This window comes from Canis aureus, chromosome 2 (assembly GCF_053574225.1).
Source record: "Canis aureus isolate CA01 chromosome 2, VMU_Caureus_v.1.0, whole genome shotgun sequence".
Lineage (NCBI taxonomy): Eukaryota > Metazoa > Chordata > Mammalia > Carnivora > Canidae > Canis > Canis aureus.
The window spans coordinates 59,024,899-59,044,108 of NC_135612.1; the positions used below are offsets into that span (position 1 = coordinate 59,024,899).

At 56.2% G+C, this 19,210-nt stretch overlaps 1 protein-coding gene across 1 annotated transcript in view; it reads left to right on the forward strand.

Moving 5' to 3' along the window:
- The window catches only part of ADAMTS7 (ADAM metallopeptidase with thrombospondin type 1 motif 7), a 46,522-nt gene that overhangs the window by 11,320 nt on the left and 15,992 nt on the right, over positions 1-19,210 (forward strand). Inside the window, exons 3-9 of the mRNA XM_077858498.1 lie at positions 959-1,314; positions 2,826-2,991; positions 3,921-4,117; positions 8,596-8,679; positions 8,937-9,061; positions 10,005-10,154; positions 11,246-11,389. Coding sequence (XP_077714624.1) covers positions 959-1,314; positions 2,826-2,991; positions 3,921-4,117; positions 8,596-8,679; positions 8,937-9,061; positions 10,005-10,154; positions 11,246-11,389 — 1,222 coding nt within the window. The remainder of the gene's footprint in view (positions 1-958; positions 1,315-2,825; positions 2,992-3,920; positions 4,118-8,595; positions 8,680-8,936; positions 9,062-10,004; positions 10,155-11,245; positions 11,390-19,210) is intronic.

Consider the following 19,210-nt stretch of genomic DNA (forward strand, 5'->3'; position numbering starts at 1 on the left):
CAAATGGACCCTTGCATGTAACACAAATAACCCAGAGTTGCTCAGCTGGAGTGGGGGCCTCACATCTGGATGGTCCTTCTCAATCTCCCAGGGGCAGGACACCTACCCCACCGTGGACCCTGAGAGCACATTTAAAAATCCACCAGGCTATACAGTCCACCCTAATAATCATAATGGCCCACACGCGCGGTCAGCAAGCCGTGCACTGCCGTGGGTGGATGGGCTCTTTCACTAAGAGCACAAGCAATTATCCCCATTCTACAGATCTGATATTTCTCGAGAAACTGCCAAGTCTTAACTACCTAGAGCGCTAAGGCACTGTTCTGACAGGTAGAGTCTTCAACAAAGACCAAAGATTCTCATCCTCCTGGGGTTTACATTGGAAGAAAATAGACAAATGGAGAAAATAATTAAAATGCTAAGCCACATAGTGTGTCAGTCGTGCTATGGGGAGGAATACAGCAGGGAAGAAGGACAGGGAGCCAGGGAGTTGTCATTTGAAGATATAGTGGTCAGAGGAGGCCAGTGAGCCCTCTGAGCGGGACTGGAGGGAGGTGAGGGTTTGGCCTCGCGGGGTGGCACTCGGCTGGGGGGCAGGAGCACAGAATCGCAGGCCAGAGCAGGTGTGGCTTTTTGAGGAGCCGCAGGAAGCCCAGTGGGCTGAGTGGCAGGAACTCAGCAGGTGTAGCAGATAACCTTGAGTGACCTTGCCCGGGGCCTCCCTGGCTGTGGCCAGAGGTTTGTCTTTCTCTGTGATGTGGCCTGGGCAGGAGTGGGGGCCTCCATCCACCGCTGTGGGGTGGCTCCCTCTGGCCGCTGTGCTGCAAGCAGCCTCTGGGAGGGGCCGGCTGGGGGTTATGGGGTAACAGGGCAGAGAAGTGGGCCTGGGGAGGCGGGGTTCGGCTCGCACCGCCGCCTCTTCACGCCGGGTCGGTCGCCGGCCGCCCTCTCCCCGCAGGCCGCGACGTGGATGGCCGCGTGGCGCTGGACGTCGTGCACCCCGTGCGTGTGGACGCGGGGGGCTCCTTCCTGTCCTATGAGCTGTGGCCGCGCGCACTGCGCAAGCGGGACGGGTCCGCACCCCGCGCTGCACCGACCTTCTACGAGCTGCAGTACCGCGGGCGCGAGCTGCGCTTCAACCTGACGGCCAACACGCACCTGCTGGCGCCCGGCTACGTGAGCGAGACGCGGCGGCGCGGCGACCTGGGGAGCACGCACATCCATGCCCAGGCGCCCGCCTGCCACCTGCTCGGCGAGGTGCAGGACCCGGAGCTGGAGGGCGGCCTGGCGGCCATCAGCGCCTGCGACGGGCTGGTGAGTGCCCCGCACCCCAGGGGACTCACGGAGCGGGGTGGGGGGTGCAGCTGTACGGTGGGGGGTTCCTGTCCCCCAGGGTGGCAGTCTTCGAACTTGAGCCAGAAGCACGCTTGTTAACACTGTGCTAGGATGGGGTGGGTGAGGCTCCCAGGCCAGCATCTCTGAGTGTTTCCCAGTGTGGAAGTTGCAGGTGCAGAGAGGGCTCTTTGAGAATCACCCTGTAGACCAGGTCACTCCTAACACAGCGCAGCTGTCCGTCCTGGGGAGCGTGGGTTATGCCTTTGTTCTCAGTGGGGCAGCCTCGCCTTTACCTTTCCTTCCCGAGAGCCTCAGCCACCCTGCCCCGGGTGGAGGTGATGCTGGCTATGCTGCAGCCTTGATTGCCTCCCTCTGCTTGGGTTGGCACGGCTCCCACCTCAAGCAGCACAGGGATCCCTCTGCTCCTGGCCAGGTGACCAGATATGCCCTCCCCTTTCTGGGGATGCAAGTGTGGGAACCGTAGAGGGGGAGGAACGTGTACATGGTCAGTGGGTCAGCCGTCTACCGGTCCCAGGAGGGCCCTCAGCTCAGAGCGTGCCCAAGAAGCCACAGGCTGTAGCAGGACCACTGCTGCAGGACATCCAGACCTCTGAGAGCCGGGGCCTGTCCTCTCATATGGTCATCTTGTTGAGTCTGCAGCAGCTGTGCATATTGGTGTCGTTCCCGTTTACAGATGAGCAGAAGGCTCAGTGGGAACCTTGCCCAGGGTCCTTGCTGCTGGTGCTGCACTTTCTGGCCCTCGGGGCTCCCAGCCTTGTGCAGCCCAAGGGGTACACTTGGTGCAAAGAGGGAGCTGCAGAGGAGGCAAGACCCTCCCCCCAGAGGGCTGGGCTTCCTCTGGAGGTGGTGGGCTACCCAAAGATGCCTCCCCAGGCCCCCCTGCCCTGGCCTCTGCACGCCAGCGGATGTGCCCGAGATGCCCCTGCCTGCTTCCCTGCTCTGGCAGGCCCGGGCAGTAGAATGTCCTGGTGACTGTGGGCATCTCAGTGGCTTGGGTGTGGGCAGGGCTGCATTTGGAGTGATTCATCACCTCAGGGAGATCGGGACGCAGGCCAGGGGCAAGAGGACACAATGGCTGGCATGCTGAGAAGAGGGAAGATGGTCTGGATGCCCCGCTGCCTGACTCAAGGCAGCCATCTGGAACCATGTTGAAGATGCCATCCTAGATTTAGCGTGGCTGCATTTCCTGCTCCTAACTGGGTGTGCATGGAGGGGGGGAGGGTAAAGCAGACATGTGGAGCATCCTCCTGAGAGTACTAGCTTCTGAGCTCTGCCCTGAGGCCTTGGGCCGTGTGAAATGGCCGGGAAGGCCATGCAGGGCAGAAGGAACAGAGTGAGCAGAGGCCCAGAGGGGTGAAAGCACATGTATTGGGGGTTGGTCAGAGGCACTGAGAGCGTGGGGCCTCAGGGACCGTGGGGCGGAGGAACCCACTGCAGCCTTTCCATGTGACCCTGGCGCTTCTTCCCAGAAAGGTGTGTTCCAGCTTTCCAATGAGGACTACTTCATCGAGCCCCTAGAGGGTGTCCCAGCCCGGCCCGGCCATGCCCAGCCGCATGTGGTCTACAAGCGCCAGGCTTCTGAGAGGGAAGCAGCACTGGGTGGTTCCAGGGCCGCAGGCACCTGTGGAGTACAAGGTATGTGCCTCTGCTGCCAGCTCTGGGGAAAGGGCTGCAGGCATTGGGCTCCTTTCCAGAAGCTTCTCTCATCAACATCTCCATGTCCAGCTCCCCTCAGACCAAAGGGATGCAGACATATCACCATAGCCCATGCCTTCCACATGCGCCACAGGCCTGAGGCCTCTGCCTCTGCCTTACTCACTGCCTACCACACCTGCAGCTCTGTTGGCCATTCTTCCTTGGGTGGCCGGGCCATCAGAGCAGCTAGCCAGGAACGTCCCTCCCTTCCCTGCTCTGGCCCCAGCCCAGAATAGGTGAGCTCTGTTACTGGAGACATAGCACCAGCACCTCTTCTGCAGAGCCACATTGCTGGCCAGTCCAGATGAGGAGCTGCCCACGAAGGGCCGCAGGGGTCTGGGGGCTGCTTGGCCAGCATGCCAGCCTCAGAAGCTGCCATAGCTCAGTGACTTTATTCATGGGAACAGTATCCAGAGTTGGGCTTCTGGGCCCCAGTCTTCCTGGCTTCTGTCTGGGGTGGCTTAGACAGGGGAACAGGCCTCCAGTGGGGATGGCCTCCCAGGCAGGGCCCTGGGGTCCACCTGTGTGGGGATCTGCCAACCCCAGGGGACAGGGAGCAACACTGGAGATGGGGCCCAGGAGCTCCTTGTTCACATCTACTGTTTCATTGCACCCCAAGGGCATCCTCTGAGGCTCCTTGGCTGATTGCTGTTTATAGTCGGGGATGCTCCGGGTCAGAGGAGGGACGTGACCAGAGCAGGGTCACACAGCCCAGGTCTGGGGCAGAGCCACAGTGGGTGTCCTGGCAGCTTGCTCTGACCCCGCACTGTTCCCTCGGCCCCAAGTGAGCTGCTGAGCGGGGGCCTTGAGATGCACCCTCGGCCAGCCGCTAACCCCCAGGCTGCTAACCCCACCACCTGGGCCCACAGCATCCACGCAGGTGGAGGCGCGGCGGGAGCGGTGGGAGCAGCGGCAGCAGTGGCGGCGGCAGCGGCCCAGGCGTCTCAGTCAGCGCTCGGTCAGCAGAGAGAAGTGGGTGGAGACCCTGGTGGTAGCCGACGCCAAAATGGTGGAGTACCATGGGCAGCCGCAGGTCGAGAGCTACGTGCTGACCATCATGAACATGGTGAGGTGGCAGCTGGACACCAGGCCTGGGCAGGTGGGAGGCGGGCGAGGCGCGAGGTGGTGGCCCTGCTGGCTCTGCTGGCCTGTGGGGGGGCAGTGCAGGGGGGCAGAGCGGGGTGGGGGGCAACCACCGTCCTGTACCTACCTGGGGAAGCCCCTAGACAGGTTGGATCATTCATATCGGTTACGCATCTTCCTCCTTTGTGCTGGGACTTGTGGGCGCTGGGGATACACAGGTGCTCAGCGAGAGCAGCCTGGGCCTGCGACACCAGCATTTGTGAGAGTTCAAAGGGTCTGTTCAGTTTCTCAGCCCACCAGCTGCTGACCTCAGGCGACACTTGACCTGTCTGAGCCTCAGCTTTGCTCATCTGTGAACTGGGGATGAGGATAGTAGCCGAGGGGCCGGTCCTGCTGACCTGGGCCCATGTGCCAGTTGAGAAAAGGGCCCTGAGAGGGTGAGTGACTTGCTCAGGTCACACTGCGAGGCAGGACAGAGCGGGTGGGAGCCCAGGCCCCCTCTCTCCTTGGTGCTTTGTGGCTTCCTGGAGCTGGTGACCCCTGGAATGGGTTGCAGCTCGAGCCACTCTGTCCCTGTGGCCGCCCCGTGAGAGGAAGAATCTGGGCCTGGCCACTGCACAGCCCCACCCTCCTGGGTGAGTGAGGGTGTGTGCTTTGGAGGGCTGCGTCTCAGGGCTGTGCCAGGGCCAGAGCCTGTGATGCTTGCCCCTGCCTGCCCCTCCCCTCCCCCAGCTCTGGGAGAAGTGCCCCCAGAGGTCATCCAGCTGTGATGAGGGCTCAGGACAGGAGGGGTCTCTGCCCATGCCCCCTGCACTCCCACAACCTCATCAGCAAGCTCTGCTCTGGGCCAGCCTCCTGCCCGACAGTAACCACCCTTGTCAGGCTCCTTGCTCCTCATGGAATAAAAGCCACAGCCTCCTATCTGGGACTTGAGACCTCAAAGGCCCAGCCAAGCCTCAGTGTGACCTTGTCTGCCCAGCGAGGGGAACCACTAAAGGCCAGGGCTTGGGGAGACCATTGCCGGACAGCAGGGCCTGGCCCCTCTGGGGGAGGATGAGCAAGGCCAGGTTCCCAGGCCACAAGGTCGTCGTCCTCTCTTCTCAGGGCTCAGCCTGATAGAGGCCAGGGAGCTTGGCCAGAGCCAAGCTGGGTCAGGGGTCAGTCAATGAGCCCAGGGCCTGGCCTCTACCTGCCTTCCTGTCCAGATGCCCAGGACCCATGTATTCACCTTGTGAGCCCCATCCTTGAGGAGTGGTCTGGCACGCTTGTTCCCTGACTCTGGACTATATCTGGCTTTCCCGAGCTGGCAAGTCCAGTATTGGTCAGCACAGAGTGGGGCTACCTGTAAGCCAGTGCCAGATACCTGGGGAGGCGGTGGGGAGGGGGAGGGGGCAGGGACAAAGGGTGGCATGTGGACAGCCTCTGAGAAGGACCTGCTTGTCCAGTGTCCCCAGTTACTACTGCCTTGCCTCAGCCTCACCCTCATTTTCTAGAGGAGGGAACAGAGGTTCAGAGAGGCCTGGGGATTTGTTCATGGTCACACAGCAGGTTAGTGGCAAAGCTGGGGCTGGAGCTTAGATCTGTCTGCCTCCAAAGCCCACTTGGTCTTCTCTGCCCCAAGGCAGGCAGCCAGGGAGCAGTGGTGGCCAGAGCCTGCTAGAACGGTGGGGGATGGACAGTGGAGCTGGGAGAGCTTACCCCCTTTGTCCCTCTGGAGCAAATGCTTGTTCACTTAACACCGATGTGCTGAGTGCCGGCTCCACCCAGGATTAGGTGATGGATGGGCAAGAACAGGATCCCTTGCTTGGGAAACTCTGCCTTGTTGTAACGTTTCTCCAAGAAGGTTCCAGGGAGGACTTGTTCCAAGGGATGCTAAAAAATATTCTGTGAAAAAAGATGCTACCGTTGAAGAAGTTTGGCAACAAGGGTTTAACAAAAAAGAACAGACTTGTTTGCTGCAGGACTTGTCAGAGCCTTCAGAGCTAATAAGCACTGAGAATTCCTAAAACTAAACAGAAGGTATTTTCCCAAGTTAGAAAGGAAGAGCAGGGGCTTTGGGTCAAACCTGGTTCTGGTCCCAAATTAACTGTCTCTTGGAGCCTCAGCAACAGAGGGGGATGCATAATAAATGGGGACGCTTACACCCACCTTAGAAGTAGGACAATCAATCGAGATGTTGCAGGTAGGATGCCCAGTACAGGGACTATTCCTGTTGGGCTTGGCTTGTGTCTGATGCTACTGGGGTGGCTGCTACAGCACCTGCCCTCTAGCCCCACAGCCACCTGCAGGGCAGCCTCCCTCTGCTGGGGCCTCTGACAGGCCCGTTTGCAGTGTCCTCTCTGGGCCAGACCCTATCTGTGCCTGGGAGCTCGGGGGTGTCCACTAGGCATCACAAGACAGGTTCCCCACCTGCCCGGTTTGCACCTCTCATCCTGTGTATGCTGTCTCAGGTCACTGGCCCTTTCTGAGTGGCTCGTGTTGTACTGTCCGCCTGCTGGAAGCTGGTGGTCACCTGTCACCCCCAGATCTTTCACAATGTTGCACACCCAGGCTGCTGTCTGGGCCTGTGGCAGAACAGAGCTGGGCTTCCTGGGGATCGTTTATCCAGTGGTGACCCCCACACGGACCTCAGGCCACTGACAGGCACCCTCCGGTTGAGCGAGCAGGTCAACCAGTGAGGACTCTGCCTCCCTCCAGAGCCTCCCAGGGTCTGCTTGGTCTCTACTTCTTGGGGGCAGGGGTGTTATACGTGCTAAGGGAGGGACTTGGTGTGGCTGGAGCTGCCCCCGGCCCTAAGTCAGGGTACGGGGGGCCAGTTGTCGGGACAGGTGTCAGCAGATACTCAGGCACTCCCTACCCCCAGAGCCACTTTGCTGGGACCTCCTGCCAAATGCACCTGTCCGTAGTCTAGGAAAGACTTATTCTCTTAATCCAACTCTCATTTTCCGCTACTTTAAAATGAGACGATCCATTGACGATACGTGGCAAGTCCCCCAAATGGATTCATTCAGCAGATAGTTCTTGAGTGCCCATCATGTGCCGGGTACTAGATGTGTTGCTGGGCTGTCAGAGGGAGCCCCCAGACATGGCCTGCGTGTGACAGTAATGAAACCGTCGTCCTCAGGAGCACACAGGTCAGCAGAGGGGCTGCTAGGAAGGACAGATTTGTGGTGCTTTGGGGGTTTCGGGTGGAAGGAGGGCCCCCCAGGGCATATGCTGGAGGGCTGAGAGCTGGAGAGAGGGCAGGATGTGACTGAGCAAAGATGAGATGAAGAGTATTCCAGGCTGAGGGCACAGCATCTGCAAAGGCCCTGCAGTACAGAGGCTCAAGGGATTCTGAGAGTGAACCAGAGTGGTCGGAACCAGGGAGTGAGGACAGCAGAGGTGGGCATCGTGGGGTCAGGACTGGGACTTTGTCTTCACCTTGTGGATGGGAAGACCCGCTTACCGTTTGAAGCAAGGGTGCAGTGTGATTGGCTTGTGTTTCAGTGGCAGGTGCTGCAAAGCTGTAGGTGGGCAGGGTGCATGGGGACACTGCCGGGAGACCCCCAGGGCTGCCCAGATGGGGATGCTGGGCACCTCGAGGAGGCAGGCCTGCTTGATGGGGGGGAGGCGGCGGCACACGGGGGCCCCCAGGCTCCTGACCTTGCTTCTCAAAGTGCAGCTCCTCCCTGTTGGTGCCCTCTTGCTGGTGTGTGTCTTATCCATTCCCGTTTAGATATTATTTTTCTTGGTGGACTTGCTAGAAGCAAACCCATGACTGCCTGTCCTGCCAGGAACCTGCCACCTGACCCCACCCGTGGACTGGCCTCTCTCTTGTTCTCAGGGCACTCTCAAAGAGAAGATGGCTTTCTCTGCCCACTCCCCCACATATTGATGCACCTGCCATCTTTGGGGTGGCCTTCTCTCTTGGGACTGAGTGGGGCACCCCTATGGAGCCATGATACCCTGGAGAGATGTGCACACCTGGCACCTTCGCCCCAGGGCTAGCAGGGCAGAGGGGAGACCCTGGGGGCCCGTGCCTGCCCTCATGCCTCTCTAGGCTCTGCCCAGGTCTCCAGCCCCATGGGAGGACTCAGCCCTGGGGTGCTGGTCTTGGCATCCCCCAGGCATGAGGGGGCTGCAGGCTGTCCCAGGCCAAGACAGTAGACAAAGCAGGGCCCTGGGAGGGCTGAGAGGCCAGCGTTTGGAAGAATGAGTCGGGGAAGCAGATCCCAAGCTGGTGCTCAGGCTGGGAAAGCCTTACGTGCAGACTCTGTTGTCGCCCGTTTGGGGAAGCCTGCATGCAGGGGTGAGGACGTTCATGTGTGTGTGTGTCTGTGCACGTCCTGAGTGCAGCCCACATGCGCTAGGTGAGCCCCCTGTGTGTGAGCAGGGGTGTGCATGCCTTTGCATGGGTCAGTGCTGGCTGTCCAGACCTTCTCTGTCCAGGGCAACAGCCTAACCCCATCTCTCGGGCAGGTGGCCGGCCTGTTTCACGACCCCAGCATTGGGAACCCCATCCACATCACCATCGTGCGCCTGGTCCTGCTAGAGGATGAGGAGGTGAGAGGTCGCATGGCCCCAGGCTGTCTCGGGATGGGCATTGGCTGCCAGAGCCGCCCCATCCCCATCACCTGAGCTGCCCTGTATGGTAGGGCACAGCGAGCCTCCTTGGCCCGAGCTGTGCCCCTCCCACCCCCAGGCCCCGGCTGGCCCTCTCTCAGGTGCTCCCAGGATGTGCCTGTCAGGCGGGGGGGTGGTCAGACTGGAGGCTGGACCGGGGCCACGAGCCTGGCTGTGGTTGTTCTCTCTGCCCCCAGGATGACCTGAAGATCACCCACCATGCAGACAATACTCTGCGGAGCTTCTGCAAGTGGCAGAAGAGCATCAACATGAAGGGGGACGCCCACCCACTGCACCACGACACTGCCATCCTGCTCACCAGGTGTCACCAGCCGCGGGGGTGCAGGGCCCAGGGGGTGCGGGGCCCAGGCCGGAGTGGGAGCTCCCTGAGCCTCAGGACGGAGCAGCCGGCCCCCGAGGCGCTGTGTGGGGGCAGTTTACTGGCTTTGGCTGGAGACTGGATTCCTCAGCACTCGGGGAGATCTTGTTGAAATAGTCATGGATTCTCCTAGAACCCTCAGAAACCACAGGCACGCCTTCGCCCATCCTTCCCAGGGCTCGTGCTGGACATCATAGAGTGTAACACTCTGACCAGGGCACGGGCACGGGTTTCCCCGGGTTGGGTTTGTCCAGCTGGGTTTGTGTATATGTGTGCTTCATGCACGTTTGTCACACGTGTGAGTCCCGGCATCTACCCTGCGGGCTGGATCCAGGGCAGGCCCATTAGAAGGAGCTCTCAGGCTGCAGTCTCACAGCCAAAGCCGCCCTCCTCGGCCCCGGCCCCATCCTTGCCCCACCTTGGACAACTGCAGATCTGTTTGGAGGTGGTTTTTTTTCTTTAAAGATGTATTTATTTATTTTAGAGCTGGTGAGGGGTGGTGCAAAGAGAGAGGGAGAGAGAGGATCCCAAACAGATTCCCCCAGCGTGAAGCCTAACATGAGGCTTGATCTCACCATCCTGAGATCATGACCTGAGCTGAAACCAAGACCCAGACACTCAGCCAGCTGAGCTACCCAGGGCCCCAAAGGCTCCGCGCAGCCCCCTCACTGGGGCAGTAACCACAACTGTGCTCAGGTCTGTCCCCACCCCACCCCCGGCCCCAGCAGGTGTCCCATGTGCAGGAGGGCACCGCCTCCCAGGTGCAGCTGTGCTAGCAGTATGTCTGGGTGGGAGCGGGGCTGCTGTCCTCATGCCCTCCTGCTCTGGGGCCTCTCTGCTCAGGTGGGCCTGGCGCTGGGCTGAGGGCTGCTCTCTGCCCACGCAGGAAGGACCTGTGTGCAGCCATGAACCGGCCCTGCGAGACCTTGGGCCTGTCCCACGTGGCGGGCATGTGCCAGCCACACCGCAGCTGTAACATCAACGAGGACACGGGCCTGCCCCTGGCCTTCACCGTGGCCCACGAGCTTGGACACAGGTACTCCTCCCGCTGCCACAGCCGCTCTGGCATGCCAGCTTCACCTCTCCACTCGGGGGCAGCGGGCAGCGGGCAGAGGAAGGCAGCCCGCCCCCCCACCTGGCCATGCGCTGTGCCTGCACTGTCCCCACCACACAGCCGGGCTGCTCTCTGTCCGGTGGGGGAGAGGCCGGCCCGGTACCTCTGGGGCTGGCTCAGAGTCTCATTTCTAGTGGCGTTGAGCTGGCCAGAGTCATCAGCACAGGGCATCAGCTGCCCCTGCACACTGTTCTCGTGCTTGCATGTTGACCCTTGGTCCCGGCACACCTGAATTCCCAACTGCTCTGTGACCCCAGCCCAGTGCTCTGTCCTCTCTGGACCTCTGCTCCCCGGTGAGCAGGGGCTTGGATTCAGTGATGGCTCCTGGGTCTCCGTGTGGCCCATGCCCTCGGCTGGCTATGCCCAGGCTGTTCAGATGGTCAGGAACCGATGCCGGTGCGCCACAGGCAGGTCTGCTTTCAGGGGCTTGGGCTCATGCAGGCAAGCCACCGTGGTGGTGGAATGAGCACTCTGCCCCACATCTGCCATTCCTGGGCTATGTTCCCTGCGCCTCTCTGAGCCCCCCTGGGCAGTTCTGAGGACTGAGCAAGATGGGGTTTCTGTGAGTGCACAGCACGGCGCCCAGCACGTTATACGTGCTGAGTAAATAGCATTTCTTGTCTCCTTCCCGAGGATGCCCTCTTGAGAACTTTTCTATGACAGGGCGGCTCAGATGCCCCTCACTGCAGTGCATAGCCTCAGGCTGAGGACCCGTCAGGCTGTTCTAGGGGCCACGGAGGGTGCAGGGGCTGCGGTCCCCACTGTGCCACCTGGCTCACCCCTGTAGGTGCTCATCAGGCTCGAGCAACCTGTCCCTGGAGGAGGGCCCAGGGAGTACAGAGGTCCCAACACATCTTAGGTCAGGGAGGCGGAGGCTTCCAGAGGGCTCAGCCTTCCTGTGGCCACACAGCAGTTTGAGGGTTTGGTGGATTCGTGCCAGCAGGCCTGCGGGAAGGGGCGGGCTGGCGGCTTCCCTCGGCTCACTCGCCCCTGGGGCCTGTGCTCTCACGCAGCTTTGGCATTCAGCATGACGGAAGCGGCAATGACTGCGAGCCCATTGCGAAACGGCCTTTCATCATGTCTCCACAGCTCCTGTACGACACTGTCCCCCTCACCTGGTCCCGTTGCAGCCGAGAGTACATCACCAGGTTCCTGGAGTAAGGCCCACCCCGGGTGGGAGGGTGTGCTGGGCTGGCATTCTGGGGCGAGGTGAAGGGAAGCATGGGTACTGCAGGTGGAGTTGGGGGCCAACAGGTGGGGGTGGTCAGCAGGTGGAGCTGGGGGCCAGTGGGTGGGGGTGGTCAGCAGGTGGAGCTGGGGGCTAGTGGGGGGATGGTCAGCAGGTGGAGCCGGGGGCCACTGGGTGAGGGTGGTCAGCAGTTGGGAGTGTTCAGCAGGTGGAGGGAGATATTGCAGGTGGAGTTGGGGGCCAACAGGTGGGGGTGGTCAGCAAGTGGAGCTGGGGGCCTGTGGGTGGGGGTGGTCAGCAGGTGGAGCTGGGGGCCAGCGGGTGGGGGTGGTCAGCAGGTAGAGCTGGGGTCAGTGGGTAGAGGTGGTCAGCAGGTGGAGCTGGGGCCAGCGGGTGGGGGTGGTCAGCAGGTGGGGGTGGTCAGCAGGTGGAGGGAAGCACTGAGGGCAGCAGGTGGAGGAGAGGCCAGTCCCACTGGGCTGGAAAGAGAGACCACCTGAGCTGTGTCTCTGACAGCGGGAGCGGACACATATGCAGAAAGGAGAGGAGTGGTGTTCCTATGGAGTGGGAGGTGGCTGGGACACAAAGGAGCTGACACCTGTCGGGAGAAAGGGAAAGAGTGGGGTTGCGGGGGCCATGGGTCCGATGGAGATGCGAACCTTGGGTTTGGGATGGGAAGGAGAGCAGACAGGGCACAGGACTGGCCGCTTGACCAGCAGAGTCCAGGGAAAAGCACCATCAATGATGCTGACACTAAAGCTTTCCCTTTCTTTCACATCCTTTTGATTTGCTACGGTGTTTTTTCTTTGCTATTAAATGTTCTAAGCAAAGAAACATTTAAATTATCAGCACAAATTTTACCACTGATTTTATTTTGTGCTGCGCTGGTTATAAGTGCAAATATGAGAGCGGTGACCTCCTATGTGAATCACTAAAGTGCCGCAGTGCATATTCATAGCTCCCGTGAACAGTGGATATCTGCACAAAAGTAACTGGATGGGTTTTATTCCACTTCCTGATATGTGTGCCTTCTGCCAACACTCCGGCCCTCGGCTTGCCAGCCAAGAAGTCTGAAGGGAAAGGGTCTGGGGGCTGCACCACATCCCCTCTGCCTCCTCTCTTCCAGCGTGTGCTTGGCTGAGACGGGGAAGTGATGCCAATAAGGAAGGGCAGATGCAGCTTCTGGGCTCCTCGTGTTTCTCGACATATCATTGCCTTCTTTCCACGTTTTTTTTTTTAAAGATTTTATTTATTTATTCATAAGAGACACAGAGAGAGAGAGAGAGGCAGAGACACAGGCAGAGGGAGAAGCAGGTTCCATGCAGGGAGCCCGGTGTGGGACTCCATCCCGGGACTCTGGGATCATGACCTGAGCCAAAGGCAGATGCTCAACCACTCAGCCACCCACGTGCCCCTTCTTTCCCCATTTGAAGCGAGTTTTGGTTCCAGCGGACAGTGTGGCCTCTGCACCCTGTTGCAGTGTAGACTGGGTACTTTCTAGAGCTGTGCTAACATTGCCTAAGGGATGGTCCGCTACCAATCCTGGGGTGGGGTGGGGTGCTGCTCTGTTTTGGTGGAGCACATCCTCGAGTAGCTTTCTGAGAAAAGGTGCAGGGAGGTAAGGGGTTGGCTTGTTCAAAAGCATCTTTTTCTGCCCTCACACCTGATGGGTAGTTTGATTTGATATCACCTTCCAGCCAGAAGTCACCCGCAGTGTTTCAAAGGCTTTTCCCCATCTTCCGCTAGCTGCTAACATTGCCCCTGAGAAGTCCCATTACAGTCTCATTCCCAAGCCTTCCTGCAACATCTGCAAACTTTTCTTTCTCTTTTCTCTTTTGGTGATTGGAAATTTTGCAATTACATGCCTTGATCTGTCTTTGTTTCGGAGGGTACTTGGGGGGCATTTTTCTTTTTTTGATTGTTTTATGTTGATTCCTGTAGAGTTGACATACAGCGTAATATTAATTTCAGGTGTACAATTCAGTGATTCAGTACTTGCCTACACTGCCAAGTGTTCATTGTGACAGGTGCCCTCCTCCATCCCCATCACCTGTTCCCCCAACCCCCCACCTCGCTGCTGGTGACTAGAATGTGTTCTCTAGAGTTAAGAGTCTGTTTCTTGGTTTGCCCCACCCTCTTTTTTTCCCTTTTGTTCATCTGTTTTGTTTCTTAAATTCCACATGTGAGTGAAATCATATGTTGTTTGTCTTTCTCTGACTTATTTCGTGTAGCATAACACCCTCTAGCTCCATCCACGCCGTTGCAAATGGCGAGATGTCATTCTTTCTGATGGCTGAGTGATATTTCATTGTGTATACACCACATCTTCTTTATCCTTTCATCAATCCATGGACCCTGGGACTGCTTCCATATCTTGGCTATTGTAAATAATGCTGCTATACACATTGGAGTGCATGGACTCATTCAAATTAGTAGTTTTGTATGCTTTGGCTGATACCTAGTAGTGCAATTACTGGATCATAAGGTAGTTCTATTTTTAATTTTTTGAGGAACCTCCACAGTGTTTTCCAGAATGACTGCACCAGCTTGCATTTCCACCAATGGTATAAGAAGATTCCCCTTTCTTCACATCCTCACCAACGTATTGTTTCCGGTCTTGTTAATTTTAGCCATTCTGACAGGTGTGAAGTGGTATCTCGTTGTTTTGATTTCTGTTTCCCTGATGATCAGTGATGTTGAGAATTTTTTCATGTGTCTGTTGGCCATCTGCGTGTCTTGTCTGGAGAAATGTTTGTTCTGTCTTCCCCCTGTTTTTAGTTGGATTATTTGTTTTGGGTGTTGAGTTGTATCAGCTCTTTATATATTTTGGTTACTAACCCTTTACTGGATGTATTGTTTGTAAATATCTTCTCCCATTCCATAGGCTGCCTTTTAGTTTTGTTGATTACTTCCTTTGCTGTGCAGAAGCTTTTTAAAAAAAGATTTTATTTATTTATTCATGAGAGACAGAGAGAGAGAGGCAGAGACACAGGCAGAGGGAGAGGCAGGCTCCATGCAGGGAGCCTGATGTGGGACTCGATCCTGGGGCTCCAGGATCATGCCCTGAGCCGAAGGCAGACACTCAACTGCTGAACCACCCAGGCATCCCAAGAAGCTTTTTATTTTGATATAGTCCCAATAGATGATTTTTGCGTTTGTTCCTCTTACCACAGGAGACATAGCTAGAGAAAAGTTGTTACAGCTGATGTCAGAGAAATTACTGGCTGTGCTCTCTTGGATTTTTATAGTTTCAGGTCTCATGTTTAGGTCCTTAGTCCATTTTTAGTTTATGCTTATGTATGGTGTAAGAAAGTGGTCCAGTTTCATTCTTCTGCATGTGGCTGTACAATTTTCCCAGCACCACTTGTTGAAGACAGAAGAAACTGTCTTTTTCCCATTGCATATTCTTGCCTCCTTTGTCGAAGATTAATTGATCATATAATTATGGGCTTGTTTCTGGCCTTTCTATCCTATTCCATTGATCTGCATGTCTGTTTTTGTGCCAGTACCATATTTTTTTTATTCCTACAGCTTTGTAGTATATTTTGAAGTCTGGAATTGTGATGCCTCCAGCTTTCTCAAGATTGCTTTGGCTATTTGGGGTCTTTTGTGGTTCCCTGCAAATTGTTCTAACTCTGTGGAAAATGCTGTTGGTGTTTTGATAGGCATTGCATTAAATCTGTAGATTGCTTTGGGTACTGTGGACATTTCAATAATTTTTGCTCTAATCCATGAGTATGGAGTATTTCCTTGTGTCCTCTTCAAATTTTTTTCCATCAGTATTTTATAGTTTTCAGAGTACATATGTCTTTTTCCTCCTTGGTTAAGTTTATTCCCAGGTACTTTATCAGTTTTGGTGTAATTGTAAATTGGATTGTTTTCTTAGTTTCTCTTTTGCTGCTTCACTATTAGTGTATAGAAATACAGTGGATTTATGTATCTTGATTTTGTGTCATGAGATTTACTGAATACATTTATCAGTTTTTGTAGTTTTTTGGTGGAGTTTTGAGGGTTTTCTCTATATAGTATCGTGTCATCTGCAAATAGTGAAGGTTTTACTTCTTGCTTGCCTATTGGGATGCCTTTTATTTCTTTTTCTTGTCTGATTGCTATGGCTAGTACTTCCAGTAACTATGTTTTGTAAAAGTGGTGAGAGTGGACATTTTTGTCCTTTTTCCTGATCTTAGAGTAAAAGTTCTCAGTGTTTTATCATTAAGTATGATGTTGGCTGTAGATTTTTCATATGTGGACTTTATTATGTTGAGGTATATCCCCGCTAATCAAAACCTACTTTGTTAAGGGTTTTTATCATGAGTAGATGTGGTACTTTGTCAAATCGTTTTTCTATGTCTTTTGGAAGGATCATATGGTTTTTATCCTTTCTCTTATGTGATGTATTGTCTTGAATGATTTATGAACCTTGCAACCCAGGAATAAATCCCACTTGATCTTGGTGAGTTATTTTATAATATATTGTCAGATCTGGTTTAGTGGTATTTTATTGAGAATTTATGTATCTGTGTTCATCAGGGCTATTGGCCTGTAATTATTTTGTTTAGTGAGGTCTTTGTCTGGTTTCGGTATCAGGTAATACCTCACGGAATGAATTTGGAAGTTTCCTTCCTTTTCTCTTTTTTTGAAAGAGTTTGAGAAGAATAGATATTGACTCTTCTTTAAAAGTTTGGCAGAATCCACCTGTGAAGCCATCTGGTCCTGAACTTTTTTTTGTTGGGAGTTTTCGATTATTGATTCTATTTCATTCCTGGTAATTGATCTGTTTAAATTTTCTATTTCTTTCTGATTTTTTTAAAAGATTTTATTTATTTCTTCTTGAGAGATAGAGAGAAGCAGAGACATAAGCAAAGGAAGAAGCAGGCTCCCCGCTGAGCAGGGAGCCCAATGTGAGGCTCCATCCCAGGACCCCCAGATCATGATCCAAACCAAAGGCACACACTTAATGGACTGAGCCACCCAGGTGCCCCTATTTATCTGTTTTATTATTTTTTTAATTTTATTTATTTATTCATGAGAGATACACAGAGAGAGGCAGAGACATAGGCAAAGGGAGAAGTCCTGATGCAGGACTAGATCCCAGAACCCTGAGATCATGACCTGAGCTGATGGCAGATAGTTAAATGACTGAGCTACCTATGTGCTCCCTTTCCTCAATTTTATTATTTTTTTTTAATTAAAATTTTTTTTCCTTAATTAAAAAAAAATACTTCACGTTGGGGTGCCTGGGAGTTGGGAGGCTTGTGAAGCAGGCAGGCTTTTGGGGAGGGGCTGTATCTCTGGGAGGTGTTCAGATATCTGCACAAGGCTCATTTCTGGTGTGGTTCCATTTCCCCAGAGAGGAACTCTCCTGTCGTCCTGGGAGGTGTTAGGCATTATGGCACCTGCGTGTGGAAGCGGCTTGGCGATCTCCACCCTTCCCTGTGGAGACTTACATTTTTCCCTTCTCTATAGATCCCTCCGTAGGTCTTCGGGGGCCAGATCCTTTTGTTCACCCTCTTCAGGAGTGACCCTTGGCTCTCTGCAAGCAGGGAGGTGGTCATCACCTGGCCACACAGAATGGGGAGCGAATGTGGGAGCTGATGCCTCTGGTCCTCCATCCCACTGGAGCCCTGGCCTCCATGGCTCCCTGGGACTGGAGCCTGAGCCTTTCTCAGGCTCTGCTTCTGGGTGGTTCTTCCATGTAGGACATGGCTTTCAGCTCTCGCTGCTCTGACCAGGTTTGCCACTGGTTGACCATCTGCTTCCCAGCTCCTGGGGTTTTGCTGACTTTTTGTCTGCCATCACCTCCCCCTGGTTCCTTATCCCTGAGGACTTATGCCCTGTTCTTTTCCTGTCATCCTAGGGGGATTCTGAGCAGGTGGGGAGTTCATCTGCCATGGGTCTTCTAGAAGTCCCTTACTGCGGGGTGTAAGTGGGGACACGGGTGCGTCACTGTGGGTGTGAGCAGCAGCTCTGGCTTCTGACAGTGGAGGGATGGCAGGGGGCAGGGGGGCAGGGGAAGAGATGAGTTGCGGGTGATAGTTAAGGCCTGGACTCTGCTTGGCTTTTGCCTGTGTTGGCAGACACGTCCCACGGGGCTCCTGACGGGCCTGCCTCACGGGTGGCTGTCCGGGTTCAGTATATCGCTGATGGAATGGTTCACATTCAGAGCTGTGTGCCTGTTATCGCTACTGAGCCACAGATGAAACGGACCTGAACCAGGGCCGTAGCCTGGGCATGTAAAGTGGGCCTGAAAAGAATCCCCAGGGCGCGTCTCCTGCCCCAGATGGGGGCAGAGAGGAAGGGACTGGGTTGGAAGATGATCTGCCCCAACACCCCCGGGGCCTGTTCCCAGCTGTCCCCACCCAGGGAGCTGCCCCGCACCCTGCTGCCTCCATGACAGACACACACACAGGGTCTCTGTGCTGTTTCAGTGGCTGGAATGCAGGAGGGACTTGGCTCGGGGCCTAGGGCGAGGGTGGGAAGAGCAGGCTGGAGCCTGAGCCAGCCGGGGCCTTGGGAGCCTGGGCCCTGAGACGGGCCGTGTGGGGGCAAAGGTCAGAGAGAGCCAGCCTGCAGCGGAGGGTTCTGGGGGTCACACTCAGGCTGCAGGGTGGGGGTGCCAGCCTGTCCTCCGGCGCCTCACCCTCCGTCTCCCCACTGGGTTGGAGCAGGATGAACAGGACGCATAGACGGTGCCCAGTGGGGTCAGCTGGTATTCCCTGGCCTTGGGGGAGGCTCAGGAGCGCTCCCGGGCCACCTCGCTTGCCCTGCACGCAGCTCTGGTATGTGTCAGCGGGGTGAGGAGCCCGGCAGTGAGCCAGCCACAGGAAGGAAGGGCCTTTCCTAAGTACGTGCTGCTATTTATACCTCCAAGCTTGGGTTCCCTCAGGCTCCTCAGCCTCTGGTAGGTAAGTCCTCAGAAGCAGGAGGGATGGCCCGGGGCCGCACGGAGGCAGAGACTAGAACTCAGGTGCTGACATTCCATCAGCACGTGGGCCTGAATATGGCCCTGATTCTGGTGGGAGGTCTGGAGGACCCCTACCCCTATACCCCCAACCTGTCACACACATATAGGATGGACCAGAGAGGCTTCTGTCACTCCAACTGCCCGGCCCACAGGACATGACACATGGCAAGTTCCAGCCAGGAGACAAAGCCAGAAGAGGCCATCAGACCCCAAGTTGGAGGACCCCCCAGGCGGGGTCTGAGGCAGAGGGGTGGGCGAGCCTCCCCAGCCCCTGTCTTGAATTGCAGGACAGAAGGAGCCCCAGGGTTGGGCTGACCCTGCCCCCCAACCTCACCCCAGCTGACACTTGGCCCCAAGGGCCAGGCCAGCCATCAGCAGGCGCCTTTCTTCCAGGACTCAGCTGCTGTGCTTTTGAACTTACACTGGGGTGAAGTATTGAGGTCAGGTCTGTAGATGGACGGGCCTTCACTGGGGCCACCCAGCAAGGGATATGCGGGGCCCCCAGCAGCCTGAGTCTGGCATTAGATCCCAACCATTAGTGTTCGCTGGTGGGACCCAGGGCAAGGGGTGTCTTGCCTCAGGCCTGCGTGTGCACGGAGAGGCATAGGGTCTTCCTCCCAGGTGGTTGAGGAGCAACCAAGGACCTGGCCCATGATCATCTGGGGCAAAAGGATGGGTCCCAGAGCTGCTCATTTGCTGACACCCGCTTTAGGGGGTCTGGTTTCCACCAGCATAGGTGGTCGGGGTGATTTGGGCAGAGGGGTCCCCAGGGCCCTCAGCAGGAGTCTAGTCTCAGAGGCTGTGTTCCCTGCAGCTCTGGGTGGG